The sequence below is a fragment of the Periplaneta americana genome, chromosome 15 (genome assembly GCF_040183065.1).
Source record: "Periplaneta americana isolate PAMFEO1 chromosome 15, P.americana_PAMFEO1_priV1, whole genome shotgun sequence".
In the NCBI taxonomy this organism is placed as follows: domain Eukaryota; kingdom Metazoa; phylum Arthropoda; class Insecta; order Blattodea; family Blattidae; genus Periplaneta; species Periplaneta americana.
The window spans coordinates 68016447-68038696 of NC_091131.1; the positions used below are offsets into that span (position 1 = coordinate 68016447).

The following is a 22250-nucleotide window of genomic DNA, read 5'->3' on the forward strand; positions in this document are numbered from 1 at the left end:
CATATCATATCATATCATATCATATCATATCATATCATATCATATCATATCATATCATATCATATATCACATCATATATCATATCAAATCATATATCATATCACATCATATATCATATCAAATCATATATCATATCATATATCGCATCATATATCATCATATCATATCATATATCATCATATCATATATCATCATATCATATCATATCGTATCATATCGTATCGTATCATATCATATCATATCATATCATATCATATCATATCATATCATATCATATCATATCATATCATATCATATCATATCATATCATATCATATCATATCATATCATATCATATCATATCATATCATATCATATCATATCATATATCATATATCATATATATCATATATATCATATATCATATATCATATATCATATATCATATCATATCATATATCATATCATATCATATCATATCATATCATATCATATCATATCATATCATATCATATCATATCATATCATATATCATATCGCTAGCATTGGTTTATGAGTACGAAAAACGTTAGTTCGCTGATCATCCATCGGAAGCCCGCTCTAAGAATGTCTATGAATATGGCCCATAGTATCTAATAAGCTTATACGACTTGTAAATACAATGTGACACTAGACAGTGGTGATGTAAGAATGACTGTAAGAGGAATTTTAACTAACTAATGAACTAAGACAAGGAAATGACCTGTCTGCAGTATTATTTAACTAATTATCATAGAATCATTCGTGGGTTTGAGTTTTCTCCTTTATTCTCTTGTGCTACAATGTCTCTGCATATAATATCGCTTTTCGCCTTGTATGATTGTATTACATAATTTACATGCAATGTTCCCTTTATTCATTTCATAACACTCTCCAAATTCCGCTGCAAAAATATGTGCCTGAGAACCTTTAACCTTCGGCATTATTATTCAGCAGGTACACTGCTTACACATGCTGCAGTAGTGACTGGCGAACGGAGTATTCAGCAGGTACACTGCTTATGCATGCTAGAGTATTGACTGGTGAACGGATAGTCAACTTGAAACCACCGCAACGCATGCTATTGGTCCCTAACATTACAAGTCTACTGATGACATAGCTTTGACAGCGATGAATCTACCTGGCTTACTAAAAATGTTGAGAACAATAAAAAGTCAGGAAAACTAGCAGGTCTAGCTATCAATGAAGATAAAACTAAATATATGAAGATGGAAATTAATCAAGTAGATATATGTTGCAGGAGATCTAAATTATACTTTTGAAATTATACTTTTGCAAATGTTACCAATTTTGCATATCTACATGTAGGAGTCCAAATAAGTAACAAAAGAACAATATGCGAAGAAATAAATAATAAAGCATATATATATATATATATATATATATATATATATATATATATGTGGCTTAGTGGATAAAGCATCAGCACGTAGAGCTGAAAACCCGGGTTCAAATCCCGGTGCCGGAGAGAATTTTTCTTTGTTCCATTACTCTTTCATCAAATAATAAAGCATTTTTGCAAATCTTAATTTATTACAATCAACATTAACTAAATCAACTAAGCTGAAATTATATAAAACATTAATAAAACCTGTTGTATTATTTTCAGTTGAATCGGGAACGTTAAATAAGGACAAAGAAAATGCTTTACGAATATCTGAAAGACAGATTATCAGACGCATGGTACAATATGTGAAACTGGCATGTGGAAAATTAGGTCGAATTCAGAGATAAATCTAATATTGGAAGGAGAGGATTGTAAATCATGTCAAATCCTTGAAAATTAGCTGGCTGGGCCATGTAGAGAGGATCCTGGAAAAACAAAGGACATCAAAATATCACTTAAGGTGCATCTACACAGGTCAACTTTTCTTTCACTTTAAGCATTCAAGTAATGCAGTGATGTCAACTGTTGCCCATAGGAGCAAGCGTGCGCTTTAGAGCCCAGGAGAGCCTGAGCGCTTTACAGCGGAAAGGAAAGAGACAGACGAAACAGGTAGTATATACCGCTTGGTCGAGCTATATACAGGGATGGCCAGCACTGATTCAATGGATAAAGGGAAGAGAACTTATTAAAACTGTATCCATGTTAATTTTTAGATTTGTCTGAGAAGTATAAGTGCATTATAAAAATGTAAGTTTTAATTTTAATGCTCATTTTTCACAAGTATTTAGTTTGCTTTTTTATTCAAAAGGAATATTTTCCCAACTTTTTTACAGAAAAGTGAAATTTTCAGATATGTTTTTAGTAGCCTTACATGTACTAAAACAATGTTTTCGTAAATCTAATATATCGTATTATACGTATTACTGAAGATAGTGTATTAAAATGTTTGAAAATATTCGCATGAAAAATGTTTGTAAGGAAATGAATTAACAAAGCAAATACTGTTACATCACAAACAAAAGATATGTGCCTATATGTTGTAAAACGTCAGCTCTATAGCTTCAGCAGATTTCGAGATAATTTAATATTCTGATAACAGAAAGTTGCGCACCAATATCACCGAAAAGCATAATACGATAAGAGTTTTATTATGTAATATTAGTTACAGTTAAAACATATACCTAGACAACTTTGCTTTGTACTATAATATTGTTTTGATTACTTTTATAAGGCTAAAGATACCATCAATATCAATTTCAACTTATCATGTCATATTCAGTGCCTTTCTTTGGGATAACACTTTCTTTATGAATGATGTGCTTAATTCACTTAGTACAGTTATAGTTGTAGTTATTGTGGAATTTGTGTGAATATTCCTTCTTTACTCTTTATTATGTTATTAACGTTTAAAACACAACTGCAATATTAGGCTAAGAAACAGATGTTAGTACTTTTGTTTTATTGACAATACAGAAAATAACAAACAGAAAGAAGCCATATAAAAGCAACGACATAAAATTTTACGTTCCGTTTGAAGTTTGCGCACCACTGTTTTCTTAATCCAACAGGCTGCTTATTCCCCCTAGAATACCTAGCGCTTAATGCCCGCGCACGACGTCAAGGTCAGAAAAATGCGCTTGCTTTGATATCACTGAAGTAATGCATTCAATTGTGCATGCTTTTTTCCACTGAAAACGTGAGAGCATGCGGCAATTGAAAGCTACCCTTGGCCGGTGGGTATCTAGTGTGTATTTCGTTAGTAGCATGTAGCGAGCAGCTGATTGTTTTAGGTGGCTGTGAATAAACTCAAAATTCTTTTATTTGGTGATGGCGATCTTTCAAGTTCAAAATGGCATTAAGTACGATTAGCTTTATTGAAGATTATCGCAAATACAAGTGCCTATGGAGTGTTCAACCACAATTTTGCGAATCAAATAGGCCTAAGTATTGGATTTATATTTAATACTTATTAACGTAGTAAAGGTGACGTTCAACACATGTAGACACAAAATATGCATGCATCTTAATTGAACGTTCGTTTTCAACTTGATTCTTTCAGTATTCTTTCCAGATTGCATGCGTAAAGGCATGGAAAATTGAACCGTGTAGGTACATCTTTACATAATGTTATAACAAGAGTTAGAAAGAAGAGAAGTTCGAGAAAAAGATGGCTGCAGGATGAGAAACAGGATTTAAGGAGAAAAAAACTAGAGGTTGGAAAGAATTGGTGCAACAATAAAATGAATGGAGAAGGATTGTGAAGGAGGCCAAAACCCATTAAGGACTGTAGAGCCATTGAGGAAGGAGGAGGAATGTGTGAAGAAAGTAATTGATAAGTTAATTTCTCATGCTATTCATGTCCCTAATCGTAAATTTGATGACGTTGGAATTAAAATACCTCTTATTAAAGTAATTAATGAAGGGATTTCTTGTTAAGTATTGGTCTTAAGAGAAGAGAGAATTTTCTCGGTGGTCTAGCGGTTACCATTCTATGTAATTGTTGGATCCGAGGTACGGGGGTTTATATTCTGTCTAAGACAACGGAATTTAAAGGACGACTTTGAAATCAGAATACCTCTGGCAAGGTCGACACTAGTAGAAGGTCGGAAGGCGGAAACTTGGCAACATGTAAGTCAGGCATCAGTCTTCTCACGAGCGCGTTTGAAGGAAACACGTGGTATATGCGATTTAATCCTTGCTTTCGCGTATTGCAGCCGTGGCGAAAATGTGACTCGCGAGCACATTGTGGCTCGCAATGACAGCTATGCATTTCTCTTGCTTCCTATCTCCTCCTAAACCCCACCCTCTCACTCACTGGAGTCAAACTCCGTTCCATTTACATTTGTCTCTGACCTGCGAGTGGCGTATCGTCGCAATGTCTCTTTCGAAACCATGTAGGGGAGAGTCGGGTAGTATCGGACATCGGGTAGTATCGGACAGTGCGTTTCTTTCATCTACCACCATATGGTAGTACCTGAATGACATGGTTACGTTTCTCTATGTGACATCACAGAAGCGTAACCATGTCAATCAGGTACTATCATCGTGTGGTAGATGAAAGAAACTCACTGTCCGATATTACCTGATGTCCGATACTACCCGACTTTCCCCTATCTCTACAAAAATGAAAGTTTCAAGTAGGATGGGAGGACGCATTTTTTTGCTGCCAATATGATAAGAATGTTGAAATATGTATGATTTGTTCACAAGTATTACGAGGAAAACGGTTGTATAACATAAAATGGCATTATACTACATGTTACTCATTAAACATTAAAACGTCGTATCTCAGTATGTCGATCCTGTTTCAGCAGGTGTACGAATAATGCGATTAGATCTTCAATTTAAACTCACAGATTTACAATGTGATGTTAAATGAAAGCTAGATGTAAGGACTTGACAAATGTTGAACTTTCCAAATCTTTGCCAAAAAATAAATATCCGAAGCTTCGTTCTTTCGCTTGCTCTGTTGAAGCCATGTTCGCTGCAACTTACGTTTGTGAAAACTTATTTTCAACAATGAAAATAGTAAAACCAAATTTAGATCACGACTGACAGACAAATACTTTCGTGATCAACTACTACTGGCAATAAGTGACATAATTCCTGATTTTGAAACTCTGTCGCAGGGACATTCTGAAGACAGTTAATTTTGGTTGTGATAATGTGTCCTATGTTTTATTGTACATTTCTTTCTTCGTTACATGTACTAAACATTAGTTTGTAACCTTGTACTGTATAAAATTATATTTAAGTGCTCGATGTAAGGAAAATGAAAATCCGTTAATAAGACAGTTGCTTCACTTCCCCTTCGGGTGTTCGCCTCCCTCCATAGGTGCTATGCGCGTTGCAGGTTACACAGTGGCTCGGCGCACGATCACATTTTCGCCACGGTTGGCGTATTGAATAGTATTTAAAATTTATGCTGAATTTTTCTTTTTAAATTTAGACAAAATCAGCCAAGTATAGATTTCTAATTGGTCCTCAGAAACCTTTGAAGCAGCAGAAGATACAGATCCAGAAAGGAACGAAATGGTAGATGCAACAGTAGCTCCATTTTTTACAGATATCCATGACCCTGATACTTTTAGCTTTGAAGCCGATACATCCAGCCTTCTGAACATATCAGGTTATGCTTTTTTTTAAGGTACAGTATCCTCAAAGTTACATTGCTCACTTTGTATTGATTACTTGGTAGGGAAAGAAACCAACAATTAAATTCTGTTTTTACACTTTGAATCGAGAAGGACTTTAATTTTCAGTCAGATTTTGCATTGCAGCAATTGCCTACTACATTGTAAATGCGTTGATTTTTCAAACAGTGTTAGTGAAGAAAACTTTTTAAAACGTGAAAATCAAAAGAAGTTGTTGAAGCTACTCTAAAAAACAGTCTTGTGTAGTGATGCTGGCTTCGTAAACGATGCATGTCCATGTGCGATGGAATAAGTTAACTTGCTGATAAAATACTTTCAGTCATTACGAACTTAGTTAAATCATTATTTAGGCAAGAAATGATATCATAGCTGCCAGTAAACCAGCGTATGGTAAGAGAAAATTGCAGACATTTTGGAAAAGGAAGTGAAAAATGAAGACCTAAATAAGATAAAATGTATTTAATATAGTGTATAGCCTAGGCCTAGTCATTTAGACCTAAGAATTGTACAGTATCTGTTTGAGTATTGAATGCAATGTAATGGATTAGTGTTTTGATAAGCAATGTAGAACTGCCGTATAGATGTCGGAAATAAGATAAAAATATCTAATAATAAAGACACGACTCCTTTTAAGATATCTAATTACAGTGACTTTTTATAAATTAATATTACTGAAGTTTGAAAAAGTGGCCTGGCCTAACTTAGTAGATCCATTAATTCTGGCTGAAAACCAACGTAGGCCTATGACCTAAATAAAGTACAATGTAACAAAATGTGTTTAATATACACGCCTATGAATTGCACATATTTTAGTTTTGAACATAATATAATGGAATAGTTTATAAACAATATACATGTGGGAAATAACGAGAAGATAACGGAGACACGATATACTCATTACGAATCCTTGCATTATGAGTTGACATTATTCAACATTTTAAAAATATACAAAAGGATTACTTTACGTTGTTGCAAATGTGTGTATGTGTGTGTATATATATGCATAATCCGTAATGTATTGTAATTACTCCTTGTACGACGTATGATTAACTTTTTAACAGTTTTCTTCTGATATTAACATTAAAACTTTTTGGTTCTGTTGGTGAAGTATAACAGCAGTATGGCTGACAAAAGCAGACGACGTTGCCAAGTTGAGCCTTCCGGCCTTCTACCGTGCCTCTGCAGTTGAAAGTGTGGTTAATTAAAACGTTATATGACGCTGCGAATTCATATCGTGACATCTACATTGATGTTAGTCTGCTGTGAAGGTGGTACTCTTGAGATTATTTAATAGGAGGTCGCCATGTAACAGAAATTCCACAGTGCATGTGTATAGCGTTAAATTGACAATGGCCAAAATGACCTTGCAATGGAATTTTAAAAATCATTAGGTCTAAATCCCACTTGAAATGTCTTACATGAGTTGATACTGCAAAGAAAAGATTTGATATAAGAAAAAGAATTCTGCGCTGTACCAAAGATACACAGGTATGTAGAATATGTCAGTCAGTTTGGAGAATGAAACTATAGTCGTGTTAGTTTGAATATTTATTTTTGTTTCTGTTTACAAATGGAGACTATGGGTCTTAGGGGACGGATTCATATGCACTAAAAACGGCAAAATATGTAACCATGTATCCACTTAAACCCAGCATATATGCACTAAAACTAACCTAATATGCACTGTTAAACATGATTTAAGCAATTTTTTTTTATTATTGATGGTTTTCCTGTTATACATAGTATTGAGACATAATTTATTGCTGGAGTTACATATTTTTTTCTAAATTGTTAGGCAACAAGCTTTTTCTGTAGTCCACACACAGTCTTTTTAAATGACAGCTCCTGTCAACATCAGAAGACTTTGTTGATTCGCCAGGTAACAGTGCGCTGTTTATATGTTGTCATATTGCAATAAGTGTCCGCCGAGTTAGCTCTGTGGTAGCAGACCACAGACTAGCCGGCCCGGGTTCGATTCCCGGCGGGGTCAGAGAAGGCATATGTCACTGTTGATAGTGATTCGTCCGTCGGATAGGGACGTTAAGCCTGGCGGCCCCCTTGGTGCTATTCGACAGGAGTAGGCTACGTGCCGGCATCGGGTTTCCCCTTCTCCCTTCCTCATCTTCATCATCACTCATTCCAGACACTACACTTAGACGAACACTTACACATACACTCACTCTAGTACACGACATAACTCTCCACAGATACACATCATCTACAGTGTGACCCGCCGAAGTGGTGTACAACTAGAAAATGGGTCACAGTTCTGCAGTATGCGGAACCAGAATCACGCAAGTGAAGTGGGTGGGCACTGGACACACACATATTGCAATAAGTAAAATATAACTAATGTAATCTATTTCAATGTCTGCATTTCTTTTGTATTCCAACTTTTGCATCTCTGTGTCGTAGAAGTCTGCTGCCTGGGATAGGAATCATTGTGTAACAGCCATCTACTTCTCTGTCGATCCCACGGTATGAGGGATGTCTCAGTTCCAGTGGGGAATATGTTGATAAATAGCTCAACAATTTCTGTGTCTGTTTCAATATTTTTTTCCGAATAAATTTTGTAGGCTATATGGCTCCACGGAAACTTACTTTTACGGCCTTCGTAATTAAGCTCGAATGGCCAAAATTTTTTCAAACGATTGTTTTTGACATTATTAACATGGTGGAAGAAAAAAAAATAACTTTTTATCTGCCCCCTTCTCCCATGAGAATGTTTGCTTGTTAGATTTTTTTCACCTATGATAGGGTTTGTAAATTATCATTGAATTATTTAATTTCTGTTGCAGAGGAATCTTGTATTATCATTAGAAAACCTATCACTAAATATCTTTATCAATACCTATCTTGCTTGAACTCACCAGAATTTAAACTCTGATCCCCAGAGTGGAAAGTTCTAACTTATATGTTAGCATAACGGTAGCGACTACAAAAATATATTCCGAAATGTCAAAATAAATATACTTTTGAGGGTTCATCAACACGCTTCGATATAATAATGTTTACACTGACGTTTCTGTCTCTGTGTGGGAATCATATTAATTAACATAACAGTGGGTAAGAAGTGATACATCATACATACAAAAAATGATCATTTTTAATTACATTAGTATTTACATTAAATACATTATTATTATGTTCACAAAATTTGAGAATTGACCAATATTTTGTCTCGATTACAAAATCTTGCAAATCAGGAGCATATATAAAAACTGTGTCTATTTTGAGAAAAATTAATTTATAAAATAGTTCTTTTATTCACTGAAAATTTACAGAAACGAAGTATCACTTCTTAACCATCGATAAATTTTATTCTACCCCAGTTACACTGACATTTTATTAAAGTTCAGTTACTGTGGAACTCAATTATAAAATATCAAAATATAAATTAGGAACATTAGAATTTTATAATGACAAGTAAGGCAAATGTCAGGTAATCTATGGCAAATCTTCGGCCTCATCTCGCCAAATATCATCTCACTATCACGAATCTCATCGACGCTAAATAACCTCGTAGTTGATACAGCGTCGTTAAATAATCAAATAATAATAATAATAATAATAATAATAATAATAATAATAATAATAATAATAATAATAATAACAATAATAATATAATAAAACGGCTCTGTTGTCTGAATTAATACTCCATTCATATCCATCGAGCGAACTGAATACATTTCACTTCCAAAAAACTTAAACGTTTGATTAACACTCCATGCTCAGATATGAGTGGATTCTGGTTAGGCGTGCTTCTCTAGTTGCCACCGGTGGGAAGTAGTGGCAATGTTTGTTGTAGCTGAGAGTTCGACCAAGTCCGCCTTAGTATTGTGTGTTGCCTAACGATCTAAGCAGGCGTCAGTATGAGATACGTGGAAATATCGTAACTCGTGTAAATGAAATTAAACTCGTCGGACAAGCAGAAACGATACGAGCGTTTTAAATAATTTCCACAGGAAGGGCGGAGCCCCGGTGGTCCCCTCCAATGGCCTCCACTTACATAATGTAATTTCCAAATACAGTAGCTGTTGTCCAGCGTGCGTAGAGTCGATTCTCAACAGGAATGTGAAGAATAACCTCATTATTAAGTGACGTATACTCTAAATCACTCAAAAAAATCTAATGTCAACAAACATGGTAGTACAAAATGTATTACCCCGCTGAAATATTGAACGCGATTCGCTCTACTATCACAGCGCGCGAATTTGCACGCGCATGCTTATATTCCGGTTAATGATACGGTATGTTACGTTAAGAACAGAGACTAAGGATCAACAGATACAGCATTACCAATATTCAGAATCATATAGCTCGTGAAGCCGTATAGATTACGATTTAAGGTACGCGCTTACTTACCAGAAAAAATTCGTTCGTTGCGTTCGGATTTTTATAGTAGTATCGCTCACTTGTCCACATTTCCGAATGAATCATCAAATAGTGCTTTAATTTACCGCTAGAGCGCATTATTTCATTGTAGTGTTCTGAACTGAACCTGGAAATAAAATGAATAGCTCCGTAACTTAAATAAGCACGAAGACCATACCTGGTGAATTTAGTATTTTCCCAATCTCATCCCATATGTTCTTCCTCCATATTACATTGCTATAATTCTAATTTCATAAATTATAAAGCTCTTCATACTGTTGGATTTAATAAAATAAGCTTTGCGTCATCCATTTCATTATACCTTCAATATTACCGCGATTGGAGGCCTTGCAATCGATATATTTGCCATGACATTGTCTATTTCGATTTTGGACTGTACGGAAATCCGTTTAGAATCGTCTAGCAAGAATTCTGTTCGGAATCCGGTCATGCGGACTGAGGCAATGGACGATGCTCCATTTGAAATAATGCAAAGAATAAAAATCCGAACGCGCCGTAAGGATCCGTTCCGGTAAGTGAGCGCCTACCTTAAATCCATTTTTCGTGTTACAGAAAGCAATTTCGGACGTAATAAGTTTATAATTTTATTTATGAAAATAATAATATCTATTTCGAAATAAACAGATCTGTTTCATTATAAAACAGCCAGTTATAGTTGGCAAGTATATGCTAGGCCCTACGATTTGTTTGGCTCTTGTGTCGTGGATCTGTTCCTTCATATCTGTCTGATAGCGATTCCTTGTTCGTTTTGTAGGGTCTGTGTTGTATCACTGTGGACATGTAGGCCTATAATATAATCAACAGCGTAATTAGTCTACAAATTGAGGCAAAATTTGTTCACAGTTTTATTGGGTGCGCTGAGTACTGTTCAAAGGAAGTGCGCCAACTCTTGCAATTATTAATAGATTTGGAAATTTTATTGGTGAAGACGGATTTCTGGATGTTAGAACTTCTACAAAAGTAATTTTCAAAATATAATCTTCTACTTCTTTTATTTAATTCCTTAATGACCAGTATTTTAACTAGCACTACTTTTTGTGTACTACGTCATCATGAGCCAATTCTAACATTAATAAAAGATGTGGGCGATGTCTCGTTCTACCTTTTTGTTTTGTTTTTCCTTGAATGGTTTATATTATAGTTCTCTTTTCTTGTTCTTACAACCAAACATTCTCATGGGGCCAGATATAAAAGTTATTTTTTTTCTTCCACCATGTTAATAATGTCAAAACGAGTACTTATACAAATTTTGACCACTCGGCCGTCCAGAAAGTCATTTTCCCTGAGACCGTTTACAAAAAAAACACAATTTCATGGAAAGATTTATTGAAACAGATACAGCAATTGTTGCGCTATTTTTCGACACATTTCCCACTGGAATTGAGACATTTGTCATACCAAGGGATCAATATTTGTATCCTTGTGTCGTGTTGTGCATCTCTCTGTTGATCCCACGGAGTCGGTATACGGCCCGTAAATGTAACACTGAGAAAACGCAGGAAATGGACTGAGGATAAATCCCGAAAGAGGCATGACTAAGACTGGAACCCTGCGTGACAGACTGATGGTCTAGACCACTCAGCAACAGCGGGGATTAACCTTCACTGAAGTTTAGTATCAACAGTATCAAGATTACACATTTAGACCGAGACACACTAGGAATCAATTAATATATAGTCAGCACGACGCCAGAAATCTGCTTGAGATAATGCACGTTATCGCAATGACACAAACATCCGTGACCTTGGCGGAATTTGGATAAATGATCGTAACTTTCCAGGAAAGATAAAAAATGCAAGCCTTATCCTGTGCTTAGAATTTTACCGTCGCAAGCCTATAGAATCTTAAGTAATATATTATTATTATTATTATTATTATTATTATTATTATTATTACTTACTTACTTACTTACTTACTGGCCTTTAAGGAACCCGGAGGTTCATTGCCGCCCTCACATAAGCCCGCCATTGGTCCCTATCCTGAGCAAGATTAATCCAGTCCCTACCATCATATCCTACCTCCCTCAAATCCATTTTAATATTATCTTCCCATCTACGTCTCGGCCTCCCCAAAGGCCTTTTCCCCTCTGGCCTCCCAATTAACACTCTATATGCATTTCTGGATTCGCCCATACGTGCTACATGCCCTGCCCATCTCAAACGACTGGATTTAATGTTCCTAATTATGTCAGGTGAAGGATACAATGCGTGCAGCTCTGCGTTGTGTAACTTTCTTCATTCCCCTGTAACTTCATCCCTCTTAGCTCCAAATATTTTCCTAAGAACCTTATTCTCAAAAACTCTCAATCTCTGTTCCTCTCTCAAAGTCAGAGTCCAAGTTTCACAGCCATACAGAACAACCGGTAATATAACTGTTTTATAAATTCTAACTTTCAGATTTTTTGACAGCAGACTGGATGACAAAAGCTTCTCAATCGAATAATAACAGGCATTTTCCATATTTATTCTGCGTTTAATTTCCTCCCGAGTGTCATTTACATTTGTTACTGTTGCTCCAAGATATTTGAATTTTACCACCTCTTCGAAGGATAAATCTCCAACTTTTATAGTTTCATTTCGTACAATATTCTGGTCACGAGACGTAATCATATACTTAGTCTTTTCGGGATTTACTTCCAACCCTATCTCTTTACTTGCTTCAAGTAAAATTTCCGTGTTTTCCCTAATCGTTTGTGGATTTTCTCCTAACATATTCACGTCATCCGCATAGACAAGAAGCTGATGTAACCCGTTCAATTCCAAACCCTCTGTGTTATCCTGAACTTTCCTAATGGCATATTCTAGAGCGAAGTTAAAAAGTAAAGGTGATAGTGCATCTCCCTGCTTTAGCCCGCAGTGAATTGGAAAAGCATTAGATAGAAACTGGCCTATACGGACTCTGCTGTAAGTTTCACTAAGACACATTTTAATTAATAGAGCTAGTTTCTTGGGAATACCAAATTCAATAAGAATATTATATAAAACTTCTCTCTGATGTACTGTACCCTTATACTCCCATTTTTTCTCCAATATCTGTAGAATACAAAAAATCTGATCAATAGTCGATCTATTACGCCTGAAACCACACTGATGATCCCTAATAATTTCATCTACATATGGAGTTATTTTTATTGGGTTATTTTACGACGCTGTATCAACATCTAGGTTATTTAGCGTCTGAATGATATGAAGGTGATAATGCCGGTGAAATGAGTCCGGGGTCCAGTACCGAAAGTTACCCAGCATTTGCTCGTATTGGGTTGAGGGAAAACCCCGGAAAAAACCTCAACCAGGTAACTTGCCCGACCGGGATTCGAACCCGGGCCACCTGGTTTCGCGGCCAGAAGCGCTGACCGTTACTCCACAGGTGTGGACCATATGGAGTTAATCTTCTCAAAAGGATATTCGACAAAATTTTGTACGACGTCAACAGAAGTGATATTCCTCGAAAGTTACTACAGCTAGTCTTGTCCTCCTTCTTAAAAATAGGTACAATTATGGACTCCTTCCATTGTTCTGGTACAATTTCCTTTTCCCAAATTGCAAGTACAAGTTTATAAATTTCGCTAGATAATACGCTTCCACCCTCTTGTATTAATTCTGCTGGAATTTGATCAATACCTGGAGACTTGTACTTTTTCAGATTTTCTATCGCAATTTCGACTTCAGAAAGTGTGGGTTCCGGTATGAATGGCTCAGCAGTTTGTATTTGAATTTCGTCCCGATCATTTCTACTTGGCCTAATTATTATTATTATTATTATTATTATTATTATTATTATTATTATTATTATTATTATTATTATTATTAGTATTTGAATTTTAAGTGTACTTTAAAATTTTGGACGGACTTTAAAGGGAAAGTAATTAAATGATGTGAAGAAAGTGTTGAAACAGTGCTGTTCAATTAGTAACTACGTTGTCGGAGCAAGTTTCCTCTTTCAAAGTAAGGGTACGTAAAGAGTGCAAACTGATTCGGCATGGCGGTGGCAGATGGTGGTCAGGATGGAGGCGGCTACTGAAAGACGCAATAATAAAGTTTTCTGGTGAAGAAGCAGCGTGGTTAATAAATGGTGCAAAAAATGTTCAATTAAGATTAATACCAGAGAGAATATATTGCAGCCTAAGAAATTAATCAGTTGACATATGAATTTGGAGATTATCATCATTTTATCCCACAGTTAAAAATGACAGAAGACGGTTTTTTTTTTTATATTTTAGAGTGGAAATTAAGGCTTTTATTTTATTTTAGAAAAAAACTGAGCACCGTAAGAAGTATTATTAATTTAAGAAAATTTTGCTCAGACTGCACTTTTTTATACTGAATAAGGCATAGTCAAGTGAACTCAACATATTCTAGTTCAAGTTAGTGTTGATATTTAAGAAATACAACTTTCAATGTTACTATTGAAACTATTTTACAAATACACCAAGATATATCCTAGTAAAGGAATTTAAAATTGCTACAGAAGTATGGAAATAATTCTTCACATCTTTTCTTATTTTGACATTGTATTTTTTTTTCGAAACAGTTCAGAAGAACATATATCAGGAACAAATAGGACTTGGAGCAATAATCGAAGTTCACAGGGCACGAGTGGAAATACCAAAAACTACATCGCGGTTTGAGTAGTTCAGTCTTTTCATCCAAATTTGAGGTCTTAGAAAAACTTCCTTGATTAGTGTCTCTTCATCCAACTTTTAAAACGTATAAACAGCGAGTTTCAATAAAAAAAGGAGTGAAAAAACACCATGTGCACTCCGTTTCAAACTGTATCGGAAACAGGAGTAGAAAATTCATTCCGGTAAAGCATCTTTCTCCTCTGATCCCTGCGCGCGCCTGTCGTTGTTGACCATCACTATGACCACTCTCATTGCACTCCATAGGTTAATTCTCACGTCGGCTTTCGGAATCGGAATCTCATTCTGGACCATATAACGTCTTTGTTCTGGACGTGTCCTGGTCACCATGCGTATTATATCTGACGGCAGGCAAGTTGGTGCCACTGGCATTTGATTGCTGAACTGACATCTGGTGGCGACTCGCAGAAGTACAGTTACAACCTTTGCGTAATGCTTACACACTTTGTTGTGCTGGAAGTGAGGTTATAGTTACGTACAGTAGGTTAGTTAGTTCAACATCACTAATGGAGGCAGGTAAAGAAGAACAGCGAGATTTAGTGCGATTTTGACTGCTGAAGGAGTAGGAGGACGAGAAATCCATCGTTGGATGTCTACTGTTTACGGCGAACATAGCATGTCATGTTCACATGTACTGGAATGGCACAAGAGATTCCAAGAGGGACGCGTGTCACTGCAAGACGATGCTCGCCCAAGACGTGCTCATCGTGCCATCACTCCGGCTTTTATTGCCGCAGTTGGTCTTATACTGGGAAATCGACAGATCACTGTGGAAGAACTTGTCGTTTGATTGGAATAAGTCACAGTTCCGCACACGTCATTGCGACAAGCACATCCATTACCGAAAAATCTGCGCGCAATGGATTCCATATCAGTTGACGGAGGAACAAAAAACATAAAGAATGACTGTTTCACTGCGTCACTTGCAACGATACCACGAGGAAGAGTATAAATTTCTGTCTCGTATTGTCACTCGGGACGAATCGTGGTGTCACCATTTTTAACCGGAGAGCAAATAGCAGAGCCAACAATGGAAACACATGGATTCTCCCCCACCGAAAAAGTCCAAAGCAATACACACAAGTTCTGGTAAAGTCATGTTGACATTCTTCTTCGACTCCAGGGGTTCGCTGCTTGTTGAATTTCTGGAGCATGGAGCCACAATCAATCCACAGCGTTATGGCGCGCCATTAAATCAAAACGCCCTTGAATGTTATCGAACGGCGTTATATCCTTCTTCATGATAATGCCCGCCCATATACTGCCAACTTCGTGAGGATTACGATTCAGAGATTTGGTTGGGAAACGCTTCAAGAACCCTCCTACAACCCAGATCTCTCCCCATGAGATTTTCGTATTTTTGGAGAGTTGAAGAAATACATTCGTGAACTTCATTTTACATCGGACTAACACGTGTGTGATTGCTGGGTAAAGAACTGGTTCGCTAGACAACCCACAAGCTTTTTCAAGAATGGGATTGATCGTCTTGTCTCGCAGTGGATAAATGTATAAAATGTTTGAAGATTACTTTTGAGGTAATAAATGTTCCATTATAATTTTTGACATCTAACCCGTTTTCATTTGACTGCCCCTTGTATGTATGTATGTATGTATGTATGTATGTATGTATGTATGTATGTATGTATGTATGTATGTATGTATGTATGTATGTATGTATGTATGTATGTATGCATGCATGTATTCCTGGTCTGGCCCTCAAAAAACCAGTCTACCAGATAGCAGGAGTCGACCTGGTTGGCGAGTTGGTATAGCGCTGGCTTCCTATGCCCAAGGTTGCGGGTTCGATCCCGGGCCAGGTCAATGGCATTTAAGTGTGCTTAAATGCGACAGGCTCATGTCAGTAGATTTACTAGCATGTAAAAGAACTCCTGCGGGACAAAAATCCTGCACATCTGGCGACGCTGATATAACCTCTGCAGTTGCGAGCGTCGTTAAATAAAACAATATTTGATAGCAGGAGAGTTACAATTGATTCGTATTTAGGAATTCTAATGACGGCACGTTCATAAAAACTCTTAAAAAATATACCTACGCCTAGTCTTTATTAAAATACGCATTAAATTTTCAGTTCGTAGACTATCCTTTCCTTTTAAGCTATTTATGAACATAAAAATATCGTTTTTCCAAAAAATTATATAAAGTTATGATTTTTCCTAATCTTATTAGTGGTCGGTTGACTGCAAGTCTGAAGACTTAAATCTAAAATACGTCCGAATAACTAAGAGAGAGGGTAAGAAACATCCACTCTTTTTGCTCAACTCGAATCCATTACAGTAATCTTATGCGAAAACGTGCCTCCAATGATAAGTGGATGGAGCACTGAAAATAACGTAAGCTTTAATGTTTGTCAAAAAAATTATGCACTTCAATGCATTTACTTGTTAGCGTGGCCTACTGTTACGACACCTTTCGCTTTGAGATTGTTTTCTGTGTACTCTTCTCGTGAAAAGGGTTCTACATTTATAGTTACTTTTAACCTTTAGACCTCAATGAAAGAGCAGTAGATATCAGTCTTGTTGCTGTGAAATTAGATTTATGAACACTGATGTCAATGTGTATATTTAAATACCACTTTTGAAGTGACTGATGTAAATTTAACAAAACGAGCGTCTGTTTTCAATCAGAACATCAAGCAAACTGAATCTGTTTTCAATCCAACCGTCAGAAATGAAGCGAAACGTACCTCTTCAAGAAAAACTTCAAATCATTCTTCTTAAAATTTTATATTCTTGTAGTTCTAAAGATATTATATAGGTGAAAAATATCAAAGATTGCAACACTAATATTGCAGGGAAGCGTTATGACTTGAAATATTTCATTTCAATTCCTTTCCAAATTTCTTCTGAGTGTTTATCTTCGGTATTAAAGTCCATTTCAATGAATTTGTTTATTTTTATTTTAGTAGGTTGTTTTACGACGCTTTATCAACATCTTAGGTTATTTAACGTCTGAATGAGATGAATTTATTTATTTTTTTTATTTTAGTAGGTTATTTTACGACGCTTTATCAACAGCTGAGGTTATTTAGCGTCTGAATGAGATGAAGGTGATAATGCCGGTGAAATGAGTCCGGGATCCAACACCGAAAGTTACCCAGTTTGCTCATATTAGGTTGAGGGAAAACCCCGGAAAAAAACTCAACCAGGTAACTTGCCCCGACCGGGAATCGAACCCGGGCCATCTGGTTTCGCGGCTAGATGTGCTAACCGTAACTCCACAGGCGTGGACGAATGAGATGAAGGTGATAATGCCGGTGAAATGAATCCGGTGTCCAACACCGAAAGTTGAGTTGAGGGAAAACCCGGAAAAACCTCAACCAGGTAACTTGTCCCGACCGGGAATCGAACCCGGGCCACCTGGTTTCGCGGCTAGACGCGCTAACCGTTACTCCACAGGTGTGAACTTATCAATGAATGTCGGGTTTCGTACACTAATTCATAATTACATTTAGTACATTAACATTTTTCAATGCCTTGCAATCAACATCATGGTAGCAAGATTTCAGTTTCAATACAAACTAGGATAACAATTTTGCTCATATTAACATGCTTTATTTGGATAAGTAATTGAAAGCGACCTAACCCGCAAAGAGATGGAAGAAGTAATGATAAAATTCATTAAAATATTTATCACTTCCAAAAACGTATTTTGGTCGGGCTCTTCACTTTGCAAATGTCGCTACTTAGTCAATTATCTGAAGAGAGGTTGGAACCTCATAAATGACACCAATAAGGCATCACTCATGAGACAACTAGGTCAGGAGATAATGGAGTAGAGTAGACAGTTCCTTTCCCTTTCCAATGCATACATCGCTGACTAGTAACATATTACACTAATCAGACTCCAGATGTATACAAACAATTATTCTTTCTCTGATACATATTGTCAAGTGAGATGTACTGTCTGATAATTATAAGATACTCCTAATTTTTTTAAAGTATTGTTTTATAGAAATATTTTGTATGCGAATATTAGATCCATAAAAAATACTGGTAATAGAATTCTAGTGCCGTATTCTAATTGAAACAGAAAGTTGAAGATTTTCAGAATATCATTGTCAAGAGATTATATTACATTATATAATATATCCCTAAGCCAATAGAGAATGGTACGTGAAATATCGTTAGATTCAGTCGAAGGGCAGATTTCACCCTCTTTCAGCAGCTTTTAGTGAAAACAATGAGATCGCAGGAGTGTGGAAGCTGGCCGTTCTGTTTATCCTTTCTGTCTGATCATGCCTTTCAGTATTACAGCTCATAAAATCAGTAACTATACTTGTTTTTTTGAAAGATGGGACATGACAGTTTAGCGGCCGAGCTTGGAACTACAGTGCTACGTTGCCAATGTGGACTACCATGCGGCCAGTTGATGGAAGCTAGCAATTGACGTTAAGATGGCTGACGTTAAAACATTCATTGACAATTGAGCGAAATTAAGAAAACAATACAAAAATCGACAGAGAATCAAAGACAATAAATGTCGCCAAGAGAGCTATTAAGCACTCGCCACGTGCGAACTGTAAGTTTGGCAACTCAACCGTTGTTACCATAGCAACAGACTTACCACGCTATGTGACATTCAGTTGTCTTTCCGATCGCAACGCTCCTGTCATGTCCATCTTTAAAAAAAACAAGTATAGGTACAGTAAGTTACCAGTAGTCTTGTGCTTGAGTGCATTCAAGTGCCTGGTGCGAATCAGGTACTGTATAAGAAAATTAATTTTTCGGAAAAGTTGTACGGTTTAATGTAAGTTGGATGTTCTTGAATTTGCCGAGAAAAATAAAGTGTTGGCTTTAAGTCGTGAGATCTTAGTGAAATTTTTTTATTAAATATCCGTTACATACCTATGGTCCGTCCCAGAAATCTCTAGAGTGACTTGGCGGATATGGGGGCGGAGTCTATCTGTGCCAGAGTGTATTGCGGGCAGCATCAGCGCGAGACCGCTTAGATGCTCCTGGTAGAGAGTTCAGATAGAAATGATCCCCTTCTTGCAAGCGATTGGTAGCTTCGTTCAACCAATGCCTCCTCCCAGAGCGGTCATTGGCCCTAGCCCTCCCACATACCACTTGTGCAGAGGTCATATTTCGTCTTTCTACTCTACAAAAATTCCTGGGACGGACAATAGTTATGCAAGTTTAAACATTTAAATATCTTAGAATTAGTCTGTGTTAGTACAATACAATAATCTTTATTTAGTTACAATCTAAGTCCTCAAATTGCATTTTCATGATAAACTCGATTTTAAGATCCAATGCGAATATAAAACCCTCTCAAATTTAAAGACAAAAATCTGGTAAAAAAATAGAGGGTCTTATTTTCGAGTAAATTCGGTATTTCGGTTGATTATCTCGTTACTGCAACGGGAAAGAAAGAAAGGAACACTTACCGCAGACGATGCAGAATCCAATGGATAGCTGCGAGCCTCCGAGCTGGACGACGGCGAGGAACACGTAAGCGGTGAAGAGGCTGCTGACGTGACACATGAGGCTCTTGCCATGCAGGTTTCTGAGCTCGGGTATCACGGCGTATACGAAGAATGTCGCGAACAAGAAGGGCACGGAGATGATCATCCCCACCGGGTACAGCAGGTAGATGTCAGAGTCCTCATTGTCCTCGGTGCTGAACTCCTCCATAGGCGGGAAGCATAGAAGAGGCAGGATCCCTCCGGTGTCTTCAAACGCTTCGATGCAGTAGTCTGCCACAGTGAAGTTACCATCTGCGGGAACTCGCAGAACCCCGGAAACATGGAGTTCATACTGTTCGCCGCCGTCTTCCACCGGATCCAGGCGAAAACTGTCGTCCGGACAAGGTATCCCGTAAAGAGTGTACACGCTTACGTTACGTGCAAGGGTCATATTTTCATCTATGAAATCGGGTTTAAAAGGATGTAGGAGAGAGAAGTTGCTCGGATAACACTCATCTCCAGACGTCGTCATTCCTTCCGGACAACATTTTCTTATGCAGTTTCGTAGCTCACAAACACAACCCCAGACTTCTGTAATATTATCTTCATTTACTTCTTTCCAGAAATATCCTGATGGATACGTAAACGGAGAGTCGTCCATACTTAGGAGACTTCCGTTATCAAACAAAGTCCAGTTCTGAATGACAACACTCAACAGTGGATTGCATGCCCTTGTCGAATTTATTTTATTAAGATCTTCTTCATTTACAGCATAAAAGTCTCCTATTCCGTTTGTCACCGTTTCGCTGCTGATAGGCCTACTTGTCATAGTTATTATCTTAACTTCCATATTTTCCTTCGTAGTGTTTGCGTTACTTTCTTGCCCCATTTCTCTGTTCGTGACGTTTGGATCTGATACTAATCCCAATTTGTTCTCATCGCTTAACTGCACATCTTTACTATCTGAGTCGTTTAGTCCTCGCTCACTGTTTATAAATCCCGCAACATGTGGTTTCGAATCTTTGTTATTAAGATTACTTAGTCCTGATCCTAGTTTCTTTTCATCTTCGTGAATTTCGCTTGCACTTGCAGTATCACTTTGTGTCGGAACTGTTTGATTTATTCCCGGAGTTGTCGAATCTTGTTTCTCCACCTTTAAATTATTTTCACCGACTGCTTCAGTCACTGGTTTCCTACCTTGCATTCCGTTTTCTTCCGTAATGTTGTTGGTCGAGACAGCGTGGATGTTGTCCGCGAGAGTTGATTTGCCCGACGCAGTTGTTCCCTCGGCAAGGCGAGCTACCGGGCCCGTCACGGCGCACATGACCAGAACGCACACACTGTACCACTCCATCGCTCTCGCTGCGACTGCCGAGCCTACACTGACGAACGCACCAAGAAATCTTCTTATCGCTGACTCTCCCACTAGCGACACAATCTCTTGCTCTTAATTAGAACCGCGTTCTTCGCGAGCCGGTACAGCACGTTGTATTTATTTGTTAAATCTGCTGCACAGGGAGGAAATATTGGTTTCCGAGACTTCCTCAGATAAGACATTCCAGTAAAAATCTTAGTGGGACTCTGTGGAAGTTTTCGAATGGTGGTGCCGCTATGATTTTATTTTCCCGTTATACGAAATGCAAAGAAAATAATACAAAACGAGTTATTTATAATTACTGACAAAATGCAGGTTTTCTGTATTATTGTTTGTCCATTCATCTTTTGTGAATTTTTACTTTAAACCTCATTACCCAATTTTGACTTACGCCACTTCTGCTCTGAACGGCTCAAATACAGAAACAAACCTACTCCAAAATTAATATGAGATAATTTGAGTCATTCGGTGCATGATTTACATAACGGAGTTATTGAGCAAAAATTACTTTACAGATTTCATTCCAGATAATTATGTAATCACTTTCTCGTGATATTAAATATGAAAGTAATATATTGCAGCCATCGGCGTAGCTCTGTCGGCTGAGGCACTTGCCTGGCGATCTGGAGTTGCGCTCGGGTCTGGGTTCGATTCTCGCTTGGGTTAACTACCTGGTTGGATTTTTCCTAAGTTTTTCTCAACCGTAAGGCGAATTTCAGGTAATCTGTGGCGAATCTTCGGTCTCATCTCACCAAATATCATTTCGCTATCACCAATTCCATCAAAGCTAAATAACTCAGCAATGAATAATCAATTAAAAAAAAACTAATAGTAATATATTGTGATACTGCGGAAAA

General features: G+C 37.1%; 1 protein-coding gene across 1 annotated transcript in view; it reads right to left on the reverse strand.

Annotated features, from left to right (window-relative positions):
• Positions 1–21469, reverse strand: part of LOC138715093 (G-protein coupled receptor Mth2-like) — an 88983-nt gene extending 67514 nt beyond the window's left edge. Inside the window, exon 1 of the mRNA XM_069847608.1 lies at positions 20001–21469. Within this exon, the coding sequence (XP_069703709.1) occupies positions 20001–21372 (1372 nt within the window). The 5' untranslated portion in view covers positions 21373–21469. The remainder of the gene's footprint in view (positions 1–20000) is intronic.
• Between the last annotated feature and the right edge of the window lie 781 nt (positions 21470–22250).